The sequence below is a fragment of the Abramis brama genome, assembly GCF_963993115.1.
Source record: "Abramis brama genome assembly, chromosome: 15".
In the NCBI taxonomy this organism is placed as follows: domain Eukaryota; kingdom Metazoa; phylum Chordata; class Actinopteri; order Cypriniformes; family Leuciscidae; genus Abramis; species Abramis brama.
Window position 1 is genome coordinate 32,329,934 of NC_139977.1, and position 18,997 is coordinate 32,348,930.

General features: G+C 35.2%; 2 protein-coding genes and 1 long non-coding RNA gene across 5 annotated transcripts in view; 2 read left to right on the forward strand and 1 right to left on the reverse strand.

Moving 5' to 3' along the window:
* LOC311097516 (uncharacterized protein) overlaps positions 1-18,997 on the forward strand; it is a 202,312-nt gene that overhangs the window by 21,405 nt on the left and 161,910 nt on the right. The gene's annotated exons all lie outside the window — the stretch shown is intronic.
* Positions 2,304-12,856, forward strand: LOC311097658 (uncharacterized protein). Of its 2 annotated transcripts, none has more exons than XM_084137501.1 (9): positions 2,304-2,401; positions 5,238-5,475; positions 5,812-5,899; positions 6,104-6,186; positions 8,133-8,246; positions 9,258-9,449; positions 9,643-10,470; positions 10,565-10,765; positions 11,686-12,856. In XM_084137501.1, exons 2-9 carry the CDS (start codon positions 5,280-5,282, stop codon positions 12,519-12,521), a joined length of 2,538 nt encoding a protein of 845 aa, XP_083993627.1. In that variant the 5' UTR covers positions 2,304-2,401; positions 5,238-5,279; the 3' UTR covers positions 12,522-12,856. The 2 variants fall into 2 exon arrangements, with proteins under 2 accessions (XP_083993627.1, XP_083993628.1); XM_084137502.1 differs by having other exon boundaries at positions 2,306-2,401; positions 9,333-9,449.
* LOC311097321 lies at positions 16,994-18,304 on the reverse strand. Of its 2 annotated transcripts, none has more exons than XR_014609241.1 (3): positions 18,173-18,304; positions 17,901-17,999; positions 16,994-17,602 (listed from the first exon to the last, which is right to left on the reverse strand). It is a non-coding gene; the product is annotated as an uncharacterized lncRNA (long non-coding RNA). The 2 variants fall into 2 exon arrangements; XR_014609242.1 differs by having other exon boundaries at positions 18,133-18,261.

Below are 18,997 nucleotides of genomic sequence, written 5' to 3' on the forward strand. Positions count from 1 at the left end.
TATTTCACTTCCAAAATATTCAAACTGTTTTAAAATACAACCTATAATATTCAACAGGCAATTTTCGGTCCATTTTATTTCGCTTTTCAAATTCGCTTCCACAAATTCAGTGGTTCAAATTCGACAGTAAATTCAACATTGACGTCCAGGAACTGCAGGAAAAGCAATAGATTGCCGAACATACTCTCCATCTGCTGTTAGTCAATCTCACCAGTAGGTGGTGCAAAAGCGCGTGTTGTTGACGAAGACCAGCAACAGTTAGAGCAAGCCATTCATTCATAAAATGATTATGTGTCAGTATATATGCGGAAAAGATGATAAAGACACAAAAGCTGTGTTTATGTTTCATTCAATAACTTCATTGTTACTTTCCCTGTGTAGCCTACATGTTATCAGCTTTCTCTACCATGAACAGGATTATTTATCGGTTTCCCTCAATACCTCATACTCAAGGATTCCCCTTCCGTCGGGACAAAACCATAGACTGTAAAAAAATAGGACAAAACGCTTAACGTAGCTTATGGACTAATACAGTGATATAAAAGTCCAAACTCGCACCTTATTGGGGATGTAGGCTGTAGGCTACTATATAGGCTAGATGGACTAAGAATATGAACTATATATATATATATATATATATATGTATAGTATAGTAGACTATGCCTACGTGTATTAGCTTAAACTGGGAAGAGTCATAGCACTTGCATATTGTTGTCCTCCTATTGTTAGTTTAACTGTAAATTGCTTTGGATAAAAGCGTCTGCTAAATAAATGACTAAATGTAGCCTAATGTAAAATTGGCTTGACATTGGACATTCGCACATTTAGGGACCGTCTCAAAAGTTGCATACAACATTGACATTCACGTTTCTAACTTCAATAGCAAACTTTAATTTATTTGAATAAATATCAAAAATCCAAAGGGTGCGCATTATGCCTGACACCTACATGAACACTTTACAGTTGGTTTTATGACTGTAAGTCGTTCTATTCAAATGCTATTGAAGTTAGAAACGTGTATACCAAAGTCGTATACACTTTAGAGACGGTCCCTAAATGTGCGAATGTCCAACGTCAAACCATCTTTATGCCAGTCTATCACTGGGAAACGTTTAGCATTAAACTTTGCGCGTTATTCTGAGTCCATCTGCTTGCCTGCGAGTTTGGTCTTTTACATCACTGTAGTCCATTAAGCCACGTTAAGCGCTTTATATGTCCAGCAGGGGAATCCTGAAGTATTGAGGGAAACCCTAATAGCCTGCATGCAGCACATCGCCACAATATAAAGTTAAGGCAACTAAACAACCAAGAGAAATATATGTCAACCTCAAAAATGTAACATTGGATCTGTATATCCGCATCGGGGAATAACATTATAATCTTGTACACGGTAGAGAAAGATGCATGCAGACTACACAGGAAAAGTAACCATGAAGACACTGAATTTAACATAAAACCGCCGTCATAATAATCACAAATACACTTGCATTGGTGTTAAATGAGTTTTATGAATGAATGGCTTGCTCTAACTGTTGCTGGTCTTCGTCAACAACACGCGCTTTTGCATCTCCTGCTGGTGAGATCGACTAACAGCAGATGGAGAGTATGCTCGGTAATCTATTGCTTTTCCTGCAGTTCCGTTGAATTTACTGTCGAATTTGAACCACTGAATTTGTAGAAGCGAATTTGCAAAGCGAAATAAAACGGACCGAAAATTGCCTGTTGAATATAGATTGTATTTTTAAACAGTTTGAATATTTTGGAAGTGAAATATAAAAGGTGAATATGGATTATTGAATTTTTAATAATGGAAATGTGTTTGAAATGTTTTTAATTGAAATATTCACAGCTTAAATATACAACCATGTTGAATTTCAGCCCATAAAAATGCAAGCCCTAAAAATACAATGCATTAAAATGCAAGCATGGTTAATGCAATGCCTATTTTTTTCAAGTAGTGCAATTCAACAGGCTTTTTGTTTCAAAAACATTTGACATTATTTTACTTCCATATAGTGACATATTTTAAGATATGCCAGTGCAAGTTGCTTTCAATTAAAACAGCTCAAACATGCATTTTAGTCTGAGATTAACTTAAGCCTTATCTGTGAAGCCGGTGGTTAATATATCGCTCCCTCTTAACTTTTCAAGATCGACTAGAATATCTTGACATCTCTTTGAATGAGCAACTTTCACTTTCACTTTAGCCCGACACATTGCCTGTTTTCTAAATGTAAAGAATTCGCATCGCTGGAGTTCCGCCAGTAGAGGCGCTCGAGCAACCGAAGCAATGACACACATCCGAGTCTAGGAGAAGAAGAGAAGTGAGTGAGGAAGGGAACATAAACACGAGAAGTGGAACACAGCCGTTTATTCTGCTCAAAATCTGCTGTTTCAGGCTGTGAGTACATTCATTTTATCATTTATTAGGAGAAATCTAAATCCAAACGACTAAACGAGTCGGTTAGTGAATTAATCGACTGATGTTGTAGGCTACATTACGCTCGTTTTTTTTTCACATTACAATGTGTGAGTTGTGTTTTCATTTTATGTAATGAACAAATGAAACCTGAGGGTTGTTCCATAAAACAAGATTAGAATACAAGCCAGGCTTATTTTGGTTAGTCAGACTTATTGTCGGTGGATTCTGTTTCATAAAGCAAACTTAAAATAGTTCAAACTCAGTTACTCTGGCAACTTATGCTGGGAAACTAGCCTGGTCCAGGGCAGGCTAACTGTCAGGCTAAGCCTCAGCTGTTACACAAATCCTCTAACACTGACCAACAAGAACACAATGATATTACCACTGAAACTCTGTCATACCATTATTGGACTTTATTAACCACTATTAGTCCAAAAATAAATGCAGTATACAGAAAATCAACTTAAATAAGGCTACAATGATAAATTAGACAATATAGACTGTATATATATATAGATAGATAGATAGATAGATAGATAGGCCTAAATACAATATATATACTACATGTTTTCTTTTTTTTACTGGCTGAATGTTTTGTGCCCAAGATTTATGAATACATTTCTCTCTGGTTTTGTTTGGCAGCTGTAGTACATGTTTATGATTAGAAGAACATTAGAACACAATCTAAAAAAAAAGCTTTGTAAAGCAAAAGTTAAAATCACAAATTAAAAACAAATAATTACAAAAGCACAGTATAAATTTTAACTGGTAAGATGAATCTGAGCTTAGTAATTGACAGTATATTTGCCTACATTTGATTTACCCCATTACAATAGTCCCTTTACAGTTATTGCCATCATAAAAATACTAAATAAGGCACATCTAATGTCCAAATAACAAATATTTTAGCTTATGTACTTTATTACGTCTTTCAATTCAAACACATTTAACACAATTATACAAATTGACAGTTCCTTTAAAGACATCATATTTTCCCCCAATAAATATTCCTTATTTTTCCTTCTACTTTTTTTCTTTTGTGATAATACCCACCAACACACATGATTAGAACAATAACCAAAAAGTATATAGTTAGACACTTTTACATATGATTTAAGGGGGAAAAGACAAAAAACAATAAATAAATATTAGCCTAATAAAAATTTAACATTCACATATTTATATCAAACTCTTATAATGACACATAATTCCTAATAGTTATTCAAGTAATATTATTTGAATATCAAATATTCAATATTAAATAAGTAAATAAATAAAATAACAAATAACTAGCCTAGAAATAAAAGGGAGGGAGGGTTATATAAAAATGTAGTTAATGTAGGCTAATATATATTCCTTTATTTTATGGAATATTCTTTGATTTTAGAGTTGCACATATCTTTTCAAAATGTATACATTTGCTCTTAATTTCATGTTATCCTCTCCATAATGTACTTTAGAAACTAAATCTACTCATTTAAAACTGGGGATTCTTGCTTTCTCCAAAAAAGTATTGCATTAAAAGCTGTAATTCTCAGCATTCTAAATAAGTATACATCATCTTTATTAAGTAGCATAGGTCCTATACCCACAACTATATTTTGTATCTTTATATATTTAGTTTCTTAAAAAAAAAACTTCCCTGAATTAGGCTACTTCTGTTCACTGAAGTACTTCTGTTCGCTTAGAAGTTCACTGCAACTTATCCAACATCCTAAAGATAAATTATTATAATTAGAAGATATTTCTAGTGTTATAAAATATCGCATATTAATTTTCCAAGCAAAATGTAAATTTTAGTCAGAATTATTGCGCTCCTATTTGGCGCGCATGCGCGCAGCAGCGCTCGTTCAATATGAAGATTAGCAACAAACTGGATACATTTGCATGACTTTCTAACATTTACAGATGGAGAATATAACTGTAAAATGTACGTTTTGCACTGAGGGGGAAAAAAACACATATCACAAACGCATAAAACAGCACAAAATATACGCTGTTTGATGGTGGATCGATTTGATCCACGATCGACCTCTAGGGCTGCTTCAGAAACGTGTGCACACGCAATTATCTAGACTTGATAAACCTAGATCAAATTAGTGAGATTGCGTGAACTTCAATGACCTTTTATGGAACCACTTTAGCCCCAACTTATTTGTTAGGCTCATTCAAGTCCGGTTTTGGAGTTTAATCCCCGCTTTTCTAAGCGTCTTTTATGGAACAACCCTCAGGTAAACAGTATTTTTAATGCATGTAAATAATATCTAATGTTAGAGCAACATACAAAAAAAATCAGCTAGAGGAGTTAAATTGTTTCAAAACAGTTGAACAAAACACTGGCGATTTGTTCCAGAAACCTTTTTTATTATGCTGATTGAATGTATCTTAATGATAGCATGTTAAAAATGTATCAAAATAAAAATACTTAAAAAGTTACATCTAAAGGAAATCTGGGTACTCAGGACATGAGTATTTATCTTACAATTTATCTTATTTTTAAATAATTTCGGTAGTATTATTTTAAATACTTGGAAAATGTAATTTAACCTGTCCTCAGAAAGAGGCCACAATGTAAAACTGCCAAACAAAGTGTTAAAAAATGCAGAAATATACATTTAAATTAAAAGGCACAGACATGTAAAATATCAAACAATACCAAAAGTAAATCTTGAATTATATTGTCCATACAAAAGGCCTATCAAAGTCGTGTCCTCACTTTGCGTAAACTTTGCCAGGATTCTTTTGTAATTCGGAATAAATCAGGCAATATCATGGTCATTAACTCTGAAGACCCCTTTTCTCCTCCTCATTGTAGATCTCTCACAGTGAGAAGCATTCATATCTATCAGAAATAGAGATGACACGGAGCTGTTGTGCTGTAAACTGCACTAACCGCCAAGAAGATGGATTTAAAATGTTCAATATTCCGAGGGGATCACACGCCTTTGCTAAAAACAGACGGAGATTATGGATCCAGGCCATTAATAGGGCGGATTGGGGTCCCGGTGGTCCTAAAGGTGGCGAGAGTCTGTGCAGTGCCCACTTCGTGTCTGGTAGGTCTTGCAATGTTGCATTTCTGTTTGTTAACATTAACTACAAAGTTTGGAAAACGCTACATGCATGGCTAACGTTAGGTAAGTTAGGTTTCTTGGTTCAGGCTGAAAATCAAATGTAAAAGCAAATCGATAATGGTGCATGTATTATACAAATTTCTTCAACTCTGAATTAACGTTAATGCTTGTTTTTGTGCTGTTGGTGCTCATTATTGATAGGCAGTAGGCACTTGGTTTGCAAAACAGCAAACTGATTAAACAATGAAAGGCAGACAGGACTTGGTTAAACAATTTGCTGAGCTAATGTTAATATCTCCTTTCTCTTTTGCTTATCAGGAGAACCGTCCATGGATTGTGATAGTCTAGATTTTGTTCCATCCATTTTTTCACATAGCACCCGAGACACCACAGGAAAGGTGGCAAGGTCTGTGTCATGTCATTTGTGTGTGTGTGTGTGTATATGTATATGTACATATACATATAGGACATTCAGTCATCTTTTGTAATATTATAACCTGTCTGTGTAGAGCAAATAAGCTCACTTTATTTGGCCTTCTTTATGTTATTGCATTGTTATCTTTAGCTCGTTAACTAACTCGTACTCTACTGTTTGTCCTATATATGAAAGAAAGAGAAGACGGGATGAAGCTGAGGCCGCTGTGACCAGCCCCACCGGCGAAACTGAGGCAGATCCTTGTGAATCCTCTGAGGGTATGTGCAAGCCATACTATTTAGTGTACATTATAAAATAAATGATAGAAATCAGGAAGTGGCGATGGTGAATCTTAAAGGGATAGTTCACCCAAAAATGAAAATCATCTTAATCATAATGATAATGATAATCATCTTGGATAAGTTTCTTACATTTACGTTTTGCAAATGAATCCTGTAGCCTACAGGCGATGAGCAAATGTGGATGTTTTACATGTCTTAAAGATATAAAGTGAATAAATGGTCTTCATCATTTTATTTGTTATTAAATAAACTTACATTTAGTCAAATTCAGCCCCTCATTTAAGTCCTCGGTTCACCCGTGCTCATGTATCAGCACATCATGCATTTGGCCGAAAGGAAGTTCGGTTCAGAGACGTTGCTATCACGCATGCGCAGTATCTCCAGCTCATCGGTTCTCCGTATCGAACGTGTCCGAAAGAAACAGTTCTCGGTTCTGTACTGGTGATCAGAGAACTTCTGCAACAATAGTTCTTGACTCGAGAACTGTAGCATTGGCCTGTGTGTGCTGAACTGAGAACTGCTGAAACCTCACTACATCAACAAAACTAAAAAGTCGATGCATATGTCTCCAGTATGTTTAATACGTTATGTTTTGATCAACTCATTATAAACATTTAGTTTGCACCCTTAAAACCTTGACAAGAGTTTACGTCAAAGATTTATATCAACTTACTTAGAAATTAAATTAGTTGTTCCTGAAAATGTTTTAGTATAATAATAAATGTTTAGTTTTACAATCCATTCATTGTGTTTCCAATCTTTAAAATAATACAGTGAAAAGACAGTAATTATGTGATAAACATGTTTCCAACATGTTTTATTTTGTTAGACTTATTGATGTTCAACAAAATAGCCTACTTAAGAAACGTGCATTTCGTCCCTCTGAAACAATTGCACGCATGCTCAGCTCATCTGGTTCTATGTCGAACACGTCTGAAAGAAACCGTTCTCGATTCTGTACGGGGGATTGAGAACTGCAGTTCCTGTACGTTCGGTAATGCGCGCAGGCTCAGTATCAGCTGCTCATCACTTCTCTCAGCACAACATGTCTCAGTTCAGTGAACTGTTGGATTTACTGGAGTAAAATCTGGGATATTAGTTTATTTCGAGTCGGAGGGACTGTCAGGCATGTCCGAAACTGAGTAACTTTAGTAACTTGTAATCAGCGCTGACGCAAGACGCGAACTGTTTCGAATGATTCAAGCAAGCAAGCAAATTCTGAGAATGTACTTGCACCTCAGAATGCTTTTATGACGCGAGGTTAATGTAAACAGCCCACTGCAAACACCCTTGTAATTCGGTTTAACCTTTTCGAGCTTTATAAATGATTGTTTTATAGAAGGTTCAAGTGGTGTGTGTAAGGCATTGGAAACCAGCAGATTACGGCTGTTTATAAAGCACGCGGTGCCATCTGCTGTTAAAAACTAAGCTCAGAATCGATTTGAGAGAGAATCGCGATGCATTCGGAAAAAATTGGAATCGATCCAGAATCATTTCTTGATTCAAGATGCATCGATTTATTGTCCCAGTCCTAATTTACATACTGCTCTCCAGTCAGGGTGGGAAATTTCAAGATATGAGGGCAAAAATGCTCCTGATAAGTTCGACAATGTGACACGAGCAAGATTGCTGTTTTTGTTTAGTTTCTGAATGAATCCGTGTTTTTGAACAAATCGTTTGAAGGATTCAGTGACTCACACTTGCTGCCACCTACTGGCGGCTTTAGTTTCCCATCTAAAAGAAAGCCTATTATTTATTTATTTTCCAACATTTCATATTTTTATATTCAGAGTTTTGTACTTAAAACATTCATATCTTAACATTAATTATGAAATTGTAATTGCAGTTAAAATTCATAAATACCTGAGAGTTTAAAAATTCATGAGAGTTTAAATGCTGGGAATATTTCCATCTTCCCACAGGAGAAGCAAGCAGGAGGAATTACTCCAGGAGAAACTGCGGACATACTATTGTAAAGATGGAGATTAAGGAAGAACCCTGCAGAATAAAAGATGAAGATACAGAGGAACCAATAGGTTGGTGTTTTCCTTCATTCTCTTTAATGACTGATGAGGAAGGGATGGGCATTTTTCAAAAATATTGCATTCAAATATTCGGGCTCATAAAAATCGAATGTTCGTTTATTTAAATGAAGTTTAACGAGAAAGACGTTATTTTTTAAGTTTTGGGTTTTTTTACGTTTTTGTCACCATTTCTTAAGCTTACGATTAAGCAATATACACAACAAGCTTACAATACGGTTTTCTTTTAGTTGAAAACGTTAAACAATATGTGTAAACAAAAAATACAAAGAACAAAAGCATTTGAGCTCAAGCAGCGCGAACGGATTAAAGCAGACTGCATCAATTATCATACAGAACGTACATATACACTAGAGCCAGTCAGCATATGGTTATCGTGGATATATTGTTTCATGTGTAGAAAAACAATTATATCCACATGCTCGAGTGAGAAAACGTGCTGCGCTGCCGCTGACAGAGCGAAGTTTCTAACAGCACTTTGCGTTTTCTGTTCTTAAACCTGTCTCCCTCAATGAAACTTAAAGGAAGCACATGTCTCCAAATAATTCTGCTATCAGATAAGTTATCTCAGATCACGCGGGGTCCAGCTGCGCTTACCTGCAGTCGTAAATGCAGTGATGGACAGCTGTCTTTCCTCAATCGACTGGTGTTTGGATTTCATGTGATTTCTCATTGTGGTGATGATATTATGATAATTCATTAATTTGATCAAAAGTAATTCCATTTTGTAAGATCATTTAGTTCAATAATTTTCATCTGAGTAATTACAGATCGATAATTTGAATATTCGTGCACACCCCGTCCCCTATGAGGAACATTAATATGAAAACAGACATATAACCATATTTTTTTTAAACTAACTAGTTAAGATATATATATATATATATATATATATATATATATATTATTATTATTGTTTTTTATTTTTTTATTTTTTTATTTTTTTAAATGTTCCTCTTTTATTTGAATGTTGAAAATTTTATGTGTTACATGTTAATATTTTAGATTTGATGGAAGTGAATGAAGACAAACCCCATCGGTGTGAAATCACAAATGAAGATGTAAACCGTCATTTCACAGATGGAGAAGAATTCACACAAAAGCAAACCCAAAAAACTGAACTTAAAGGATCTTTCACCCAGGGTTTTAAGGAAGAACCCTGCAGAATAAAAGAGGAAGATACAGAGGAACAAATAGGTTTGTGTTTTCCTTCATTCTCTTTAATGACTGATGAGGAACATTAAGATGAAAACTGAAAAATAACTATACATCTAAAACCAGATACTAGTAGACTCTGTAATAAACTAGATTTGTGGTAAATTAAGAATGAACTTTATTTTTTTGTTTCTCATTTGTCCTTTTTTAATTTCATGTAATATGTTGATTTTAGACCCAATGAAAGTGAGTGAAGAGAAACACCATTTCACAACTGAAGATGGAGAACTGACAGATAAAAATAAAGACAAAAAACATCTGTTTCAAAAACCTCATCATTTCAAAAATGAAGATGGAAATGCAGTCGTTTCAAAGACTGAAGAGAATTTCACACAAAAACAAGCTGGGAAATCTGGAGTCAAAGGATCTTTCATCTGCTCTGAGTGTGGAAAGAGTTTCATATATAAATCAGACTTTAAAGAACACATGATGATTCACACTGGAGAAAAACCGTTCTCATGCTCTCAGTGTGGAAAGAGTTACAGACATAAAGGACACCTAAATGTGCACATGAAAGTTCACACTGGAGAAAAACCGTTCACATGCTCTCAGTGTGGAAAGAGTTTCATAACCAAAAGAAATCTCAACTATCATCTGCTCCGTCACTCTGGATTGAAATCATTCAGCTGTGATCAGTGTGATAAAACTTTTGTTTTGGCATCAGGCTTACAAAAACACCTTAAAGTTCATACTGCTGTGAAGCCTCACTTTTGTTCTTTTTGTGGAAAGAGTTTTTCACTAAAGCAGTATTTAAAAGATCATGAACGCATTCACACTGGAGTGAGACCATATGTGTGTGTTGACTGTGGGAAGAGCTTTGTTACATCCAGCAGCTTAAAATCACACCAGAGAATTCATACTGGAGAGAAACCGTACAAGTGCTCACACTGTGGAAAGGGTTTCCGCTTACCAGCTTTTCAACGGAATCATACAAAAAACCATTGTCCGAAGGCGTCTAAAAGTTCATGTTCAGATCCATCACTGACAAATAATACACCTGCAAGTAAATAATTTTTACTTGTTTTCCTCTTTCCTCTAAAATTTTCCTCTTTTATTTGAATGTTGATAATTGTATGTGTTATATGTTAATATTTTAGACTTGATGGAAGTGAATGAAGACAAACCCCATCGGTGTGAAAAACCTCATTTCACAAATGAAGATGTAAACCGTCATTTCACAGATGGAGAAGAATTCACACAAAAGCAAACCCAAAAAACTGAACTTAAAGGATCGTTCACCCAGGGTTTTAAAGAAGAACCCTGCAGAATAAAAGATGAAGATACAGAGGAACAAATAGGTTCGTGTTTTCTTTCATTCTCTTTAATGACTGATGGGAAACATTAAAGGTGCTCTAAGCGGCCACGTGTTTTTTAGGCCAAAACATTTTTTGTCACGTACAGCAAACATCTCCTCACTATCCGCTAGCTGCCTGTCCCCTGAACACACTGTAAAAAAACGTGGTCTCTGTAGACAGCCCAGGCTCCACAAACGGCAACAAAAACAAACTGGCCCAGCCTGGACCACGAAACATAACAAACAGTGTTCCAGCCAATCACTGACAAGAATGATTTGGGGGTGGGGTTGATGGGTTAGTGCGCGTGCACATGAAGGGGGGTGTGGGGAGTGGAGGAGAGAGAACATGAAGAGGGAAGTTAGCTAGAGGAGAGATGTCCTAGACAACGACTAACGTTAAAATTGTATATTCTTGAGAATGTTGATATGGCCGACACACGACCAAAGAGACGACGTTCCGATGAACAAATAACAAAGAATAGGGAAAAGGAGAAGGAATGCGAATTCCCGAATTTACATCGGAAAAGCGTTCAAAATGTGGTGAGAACTCCGCTGGCAGAAGTGCTCCCAATCCGACATTCAGGTGGCTCTGTTCTTGCTGGACAGGGTAAATCCAGTTTTTTTTTTTAAATGGTTCATGACTGTTTCAGGAAGCACGGAAGGGAGGGGGGGTGCGACTGGATGAGGAGGAGGGAGGGTCGAGCTAGCCTCCGTTTTGTTTGACAATACTTCGAACGTCAACAAGAAGTGACGTCACCCAACATCGCTTAGAGCACCTTTAAGATGAAAACTGACATATAGCAATACATCTCAAACCAGATACTAGTAGACTAGTAAACTAGGTTTGTGGTAAATCAAGAATGAACTTTATTTTTTTGTTTCTCATTTGTCCTTTTTTAATTGAATGTAATATGTTGATTTTAGACCCAGTGGAAGTGAATGAAGAGAAACACCATTTCACAACTGAAGATGGAGAACTGACAGATAAAAATAAAGACAAAAAACATCAGTTTCAAAAACCTCATCATTTCAAAAATGAAGATGGAAATGCAGTCGTTTCAAAGACTGAAGAGAATTTCACACAAAAACAAGCTGGGAAATCTGGAGTCAAAGGATCTTTCATCTGCTCTGAGTGTGGAAAGAGTTTCATGTATAAATCAGACTTTAACGGACACATGATGATTCACACTGGAGAAAAACCGTTCACATGCTCTCAGTGTGGAAAGAGTTACAGACATAAAGGACACCTAAATGTGCACATGAAAGTTCACACTGGAGAAAAACCGTTCACATGCTCTCAGTGTGGAAAGAGTTTCATATCCAAAAGAAATCTCAACAATCATCTGCTCTCTTACTCTGGATTGAAATCATTCAGCTGTGATCAGTGTGATAAAACTTTTGTTTCTATATCAAACTTAAGAAAACACCTTATAATTCATACTGGTTTAAAGCCTCACTTTTGTTCTTTTTGTGGAAAGAGTTTTTCACTAAAGCAGTATTTAAAAGTGCATGAACGCATTCACACTGGAGAGAGACCATATGTGTGTGCTGACTGTGGGAAGAGCTTCACTATATCCAGTACCTTAAATAATCACAAGAGAATTCATACTGGAGAGAAACCGTACAAGTGCTCACACTGTGGAAAGGGTTTCCGCTTACCAGCTCTTCAACGGAATCATACAAAAAAACATTGTCTGAAAGAGTCTAAAAGTTCATGTTCAGATCCATCACTGGCAAATAATACACTTACAAGTAAATAATATGACAATCAGATCAATCAAAAGCTGGTGAATTTTGATTGTATGACAAGGGGAACCATTGGGGATGGTCAAAATAAAAAAAAAACTATGATTGCCATAAAAAACTATGATTTAGGAAGGGATTGGTTTTATTTCTTTTGTGGACCCTTGTGAAAAAAAAAAAGCACTTTAGTGTACTTTTATAAAGTGTACTTATTATACAAATATTATACTTTAAATGTATACACTTAAGTGTAACTCAAATGCAATGTTTTCACCGGTCTGAATGCACATTAAGTATAATTGATTTGAAATATATCACATATTAAGTTGAAATAAAATGCAATAAGTTGTCATTAAGAGTGATTTTTTGGTACAACTTAAGTGGGACTTTAATACAACTTTATATTTACTTTCATAATTGCTTCTAGTGTCTTTAAAATTGATTTAACATAAAGTGCACTTCTCAATGCACTGACAAGCAATTAATGTGAACTAAAATGTACTTTAATGTCAGTTAACAATACACTTAAGTGTGAATTAAATGTAATGTTTTCACCGCTTAAGTGCATTTTATTTGTATTTAATTTCAATTGTATCACAAATTAAGTTCATATTAAATGCAATTAGTTGAACTTTTGAATGCTTTTTTTAAACATAAATGGGACTTTAATACATATTTAATGAGTACTTTCAGTGTATTTAAAATATAAAGTGTAGTTTAATGAACTGAAAAGCAATTCATGTGAACTAAAATATACTTTAATGTTAGGGGTGTGACGAGACGAGACACGAGATTGGGTTCACGAGAACGAGACAAGACGAGATTTTTACACAATTTTTAAGAAATCCTCAATGATGAAATATATGAATGGAAAATAGTATTTTATTCAACTGAAAATCACAAAATGCAAAACAATTTAGGTGCATTTTGAAATCAACTTGTAATGAATGTTATTTTACTTCTATTTTAATGAATTCTATGCAGTAAAGGACATGCAAACACTGCAAAATGTTTTGCTATAAACTCTACCGTCTGGCTTCTCCCCTGTACGATTTCACATGAGAAATCTAACTCCTTTCCACAAATCGAACATAAAAATAAAATAAAACAGTATAAATAAATAAATATAAATAACTGAAATAACACTTTAAATGCAAACAGTGTGTATCCATAATCAAAGTACTGCTCTCTCAAAACTACAAGTTCAAACAGAAACACATTTTTTCTTCAAGCATGAAAAAGAGATAAATTAACTACACAGAACAGACTAAGATTATGGTCATGTTCTTTTTCAAGAATATAAGCATGTCGACGATTTCTGGCAGCAGTTGAGACCTTTGGGCAGTAACTAGGGCTGCACGATATGAGGAAAAGCTGCGATGTGCGATAACATTGTTTAATATTGCGATGTCGATATGACTTGTGATATGTGAATGTTAGCTATACTGTTCCCATGTCTTAGTGCTTTAATAGGTTCTTTGCGCGATAGGTCAAATGTTTATTACCTGCCTGGTTCAGATTACACTATTTTAGCGCGATTTTGGCACGATCCGTTTCGTGGAGATTCGTAAAGGACAACGGGCGTCGGGACGCAAGATTCGATCGATTCATTTCGTATAGTGTGTCATAGTGGGCGACAACCTACGCGTCTGCGATGCTTCAGGACATCACGACAGAAAGACTAGCATGTTTAATTTTAACGGTCCTCCACGACGGGTTTAGTGTGAGCGAGAGTGAGTGTGCGCGACTCGCGAGTGAGTGAGAGTGCGAGCAACAGTAGCCGCGTTTCCATTACAGATTTGCGCAAATGTTTTGCGCTATTATCTAAATATCGATAAAAAACTATTGCGAAATGACGGCGTTTCCATTAACCGATGTTATGCGACTAAAACGTCTTTTTTCTCTCGCGATAAGTCATTCCAAAAATCACGGCAACGGACGTTGGTTATAATATCACAGCCACCGCATTAGACATTATTATTATTATTAATGGAAGGAGACGTGGCGTGTTATCCAAGCATTAATGGCAGGGAAAGACCCCCGAACGACACATATAAGGAGTTTCTGGGTGTTTCGCCCTCATTTCTGCTCCGAGGATTTGATTGTGGCATTTCTTTGAGATTTAGAATCCAGTATTCCTATAGGCTAATTATTGTTTCTTTTATAAATTTAATAAATAATTCTGTCTCGTATTCTGTCCAAACGATCCATGTAGGCTACTTTTGTGTCTATTTGTTTTTCCTTTTTTAACCCCTAATTGAAAAACGAAAAATTAATTGGTTATTGTCTTTTTAAAACGCAAAGTTGAACACCAAAATTTTAATTTGAACTGGCTACACCAACTGCTGCGCTTTGTTTATGACTTTTTGCCCCTTTATTAAACATTTAAAATATTCACAAAATTAATATGGAAAACATGTCGATTTTACTGGTTTTCTAAGGCCAAATTAGAAACTGGAATTGATGTATTTCCCGCAGTGCTGAATGAGAAGAGCTATTAATATAATTAATAAACTATTGTTTTCTAAGTGTCGGCTAAAATCACATCTCCATCTCCGCTGTTAAGATGCGCTTTTAGAGAGAAATGCAACTTTCATACGGATTAGCCTACATAATCAGAAGGTATTAGCTTTCGATTCGAATTTGTTCGTTTTAAAGTGGACATTTCAAGCTTTAGCCTACATAGGCTATATTTTGTTTCAGTTCTCGCGCTCCAGTTTACAGAGATCATGAAAGTGCGTCTGATTGGAAAATGCAAGTGTTCGCGCCCGCGCCTCCGTGCATGCAGTGCGCGCTCCACGCTCAGCTTTGTTCCTTTTTTTGCATAAAAGCGTCTTCTAAATATAGCCTATTAAATGTTATAATAAAATAATATAAAATTATTATTATTTGCGTAGCTATACATGGACTTCAAACACACTGCGTCTTCTAAGTCAGGTGACTAAATGCGCAAAAACTGTTTCCATTGCAGTTTTGCGAAATATTCCTTTTTCGAATTGCCTGAAAAACCACCTCATGAGAGCGTAAAAACTTTTTTGCGATAAATGGGAGTTTTTGCGAAATTGACGTGTTTCCATTAAGCGTATTTTTAATTCGCAATTTCAATTTGCGCAATTTGAAGGGTAATGGAAACGCGGCTAGTGAGTGTGCGTGTGAGCGCGCGCGATTGAGCGTGTGTGTGTGTGTGCGCGCGAGTGAGTGAGTGAGCGAGGGACAGTGAGTGTGTGTGTGATTGGCCCGGCACACAAATGATTAAAAAGTGGCAGGGGCATCTTCAATACTAATTTCACCCTCACGCTCCATCACGCTGACATCACAACAACTCACGAGACAAAGTTTCACCTCGACGAGAAATCTCGTCGCGTTTTAATCTCGCGAGATCTCGTAACACGAGATCTCGTCACACCCCTATTTAATGTCAGTTAACAATACACTTAAATGTGAATTAAGTGTAATGTTTTCGACAAACGTATTGCATGTAATTGATTTCAAATGTATCACAGATTAAGCTCAAATTAAATGCAATTAGTTGAAAAATTAAGAGTGCTTTTTGGAACAACTTAAGTGGGACTTTAATACATTTTTATTTGAACTTTGAAATATGATAAAAGTGTACTTCCAAATATACTGACAAGCAATTAATGTGGACTAAAATATACTTTAATGTAATATACATGTACACTATTATATAATTAAATACATTTGAATAAAAAAAAATCTTAACCTAGTTACAATCAACACAAATTCAATTTAAAACCCTCTACGTACATTTACTGACAAAATCTCTAAAATAAATACATAAAAACCTTTCTGATGATGCACAAAAACCCCCCAAATAAACACTATACATAAACAGTTACAACACCTTAAAGGGATAGTTCACTTTAAAATGAAAATTCTGTCATCATACTCGCCCTCAAGTTGTTTCAAACCTGTATGAATTTATTTCTTCTGCTGAACACAAAAGATGATATTTCGAAGAATGTCAGTAACCAACCAGTTAACTGGTCCCATTAACTTCCATAGTAGGAAAAAAAATATATACTATGGAAGTCAATGGGACCAGTTAACTGTTTGGTCACAGACATTTTTTTAAATATCTTCCTTTGTGTTCATCAGAAGAAATAAATTCATACAGGTTTGAAACAACTTTTGAGGGTGAGTATGATGACAATTTTCATTTTAAAGTGAACTATCCCTTTAACTCATTTATAAAGAGTCTGGAGGACAATGATGCTTATTATGCACAATCATTTTCTCCCTCATACAAAGGTACCTAAACCTATCCATCACAGAAAACATTTAGCAGTTTTACATTTTCAGAAAACATCAATCTGTATGGATTTATAAGATTGTTTCCATGTAATTTACTGGTATTACTATACTTTTGGGGTAATTTGGTTCCCATAACCTAGGGATTACCAGTACACACATCATTTTAGAAGCAAACACACAGTACCTCAAACATACAACCCATGAATTAATACAAACAAAATGTGAAGAAAAGTATCATTCCATGTACAACACTAAGATTCAAACGGGTAATGCTTTACAAAAAGGTATTATTAGTTAACTACTTCAGTTAACATGAACTAAGAATGAATAATACTTTAAGCATTTATTAGTCTTAGTTAATGTTAATTTCAACATTTAATAATGCATTATTATATTCAAAAGTTGTGTATTAAAATTAGTTAATGCACTGTGAACTCACATGAACAATGACTATAAATTGTATTAACTAACAAACTATATTTTAATTAACTAATATTAACAAAGATTAATAAATACTGTAAAAAAAAATAATTGTCAGATCATGTTGGCTAATACATAAACTAATATTAACATAGCACACTTTACATAGCACCAACATTAAACAGGACAAAATGCTTACTCCAGCATTACAGTGAATATAAGTTTGTCTAAACACAAAAAAAAACTGAAGAAATCCAAAGGCACAAAAACAAGAAAACCAAAATCATGTCACCAATTTTTTTGAAGTTGTTGGAAAGTGCTGTTTATGTCAATGTCCCAGAAGCTCTCCAGAGTAAATGTGAATGGAAATGTTCCAAAGAGGCAGAAAAGTCAGAAAAAATACCTTGAGGAAAAAAAAGAAAAAGAAAAAAAAATAGAAGGAAAACATTTGTTTATAAAACAGATCCAGTCCATTATTATATTTGGCTAAAATGAATGAAATTGATAGATATACAGTTGTGCTTTAAAGTTTATATACACCTTGCAGTACCTGCAAAATGTTAATAATTTTAGCAATAAGAGGGATCACAAAAATGTATATGTTCTCTTTTTATTTAGTACTACCCTGATGAAGCAGTTTATTCTGCAAAGTGTACGTAAACTTTTGACTGCTAACTGTTGATGAATGTGTGATGAATTACCTCAGTCATCAGGGTCACATCGTAGTGCTGGGCAAGGTTCCCTCCATTTCCCACAAACACCAGGATTCCACTGACCACACCATCTTCACTGACACTGGGCTTAAAGTGATTAAAAATAGAGAACATTGTATTGCTACTTTACAGGGAATTAAACATAACTTATCAATTACACAAATATAGATAAATGACCCATGCAAATTGAGAAAGGTAATCTTGAATTTTAAGCTCGCACATAGCTATCTTCATGAAGGATGTTCCTGTAGGCTATTTACCACGGTTGACACAGCAATGCTGCAGCCTTCTTCCTTTGGTTTGTTACCTGTAAAATATATGGTGATTATAGGGGCATATGTAAATGCACAGGTGGAAAAGATTCAAAGCATTAAAGCTATAGGGATAGTTAGTGACTTGATTGTAGTGTTTTAGCTTGATCAAGGTGTGCTGTCTTGGCAATACATTTTGTACAGACTCTTGTACATCTACTTAAATGAGTCAAAAGAATATTTTATGCATATAACAATTATGTTGACTGAACATGTTATGCATAAGAAACCATACATATTTAACATTAATTTTTCTTTCTGCAGCGGCAGGAAATAACACAGTATTACATCAGCTGAATGTATGTCTGAAACATTTGCCTGAGAAAGTGCATCCGATCTTTATACATAACTTAATAAACCAAACACAATTTTAAAGTAAATTCATAATGAACACTATAACCTTGTAAATGGAGTCAATTTGAATCGAATTAAACGCATTTCACAATCACCTCGTGTTACAGCGCTCACAAAATGGCGGACAGTCTGCATATCAAGTCAACATATTCACAAACCCCGAACGTCATTACTCGAAATATCTGCGGCATATACATTTGCATTACAGATCTCGTGTGCATATTATTAAGTTGTTGTAACAATAATACCTGCAAAATAACAGGACAAATTTATGAGACAGGAGCCACTGTGTCACGTCGCACCAAATCCTTAGCAGAGAGCAGATGTGAGGGCGCAGGCGCACACAGCTCCTAACAGCGCATTTTTTAAACTCTAGTAAAGTAGTGCGTCATCATGACGTAGTATTTCCGGCGCATGCGC

Bases quoted from the DNA above. Each gene is read 5' to 3' on its own strand.
- LOC311097658 (XM_084137501.1), top strand. From the start codon at position 5,280: ATGACACGGAGCTGTTGTGCTGTAAACTGCACTAACCGCCAAGAAGAT. The intron at 5,900-6,103 runs GTCTGTGTCATG...TATATATGAAAG, and splicing joins ACCACAGGAAAGGTGGCAAG to AAAGAGAAGACGGGATGAAG. The intron at 10,471-10,564 runs GTAAATAATTTT...TTAATATTTTAG, and splicing joins GACAAATAATACACCTGCAA to ACTTGATGGAAGTGAATGAA.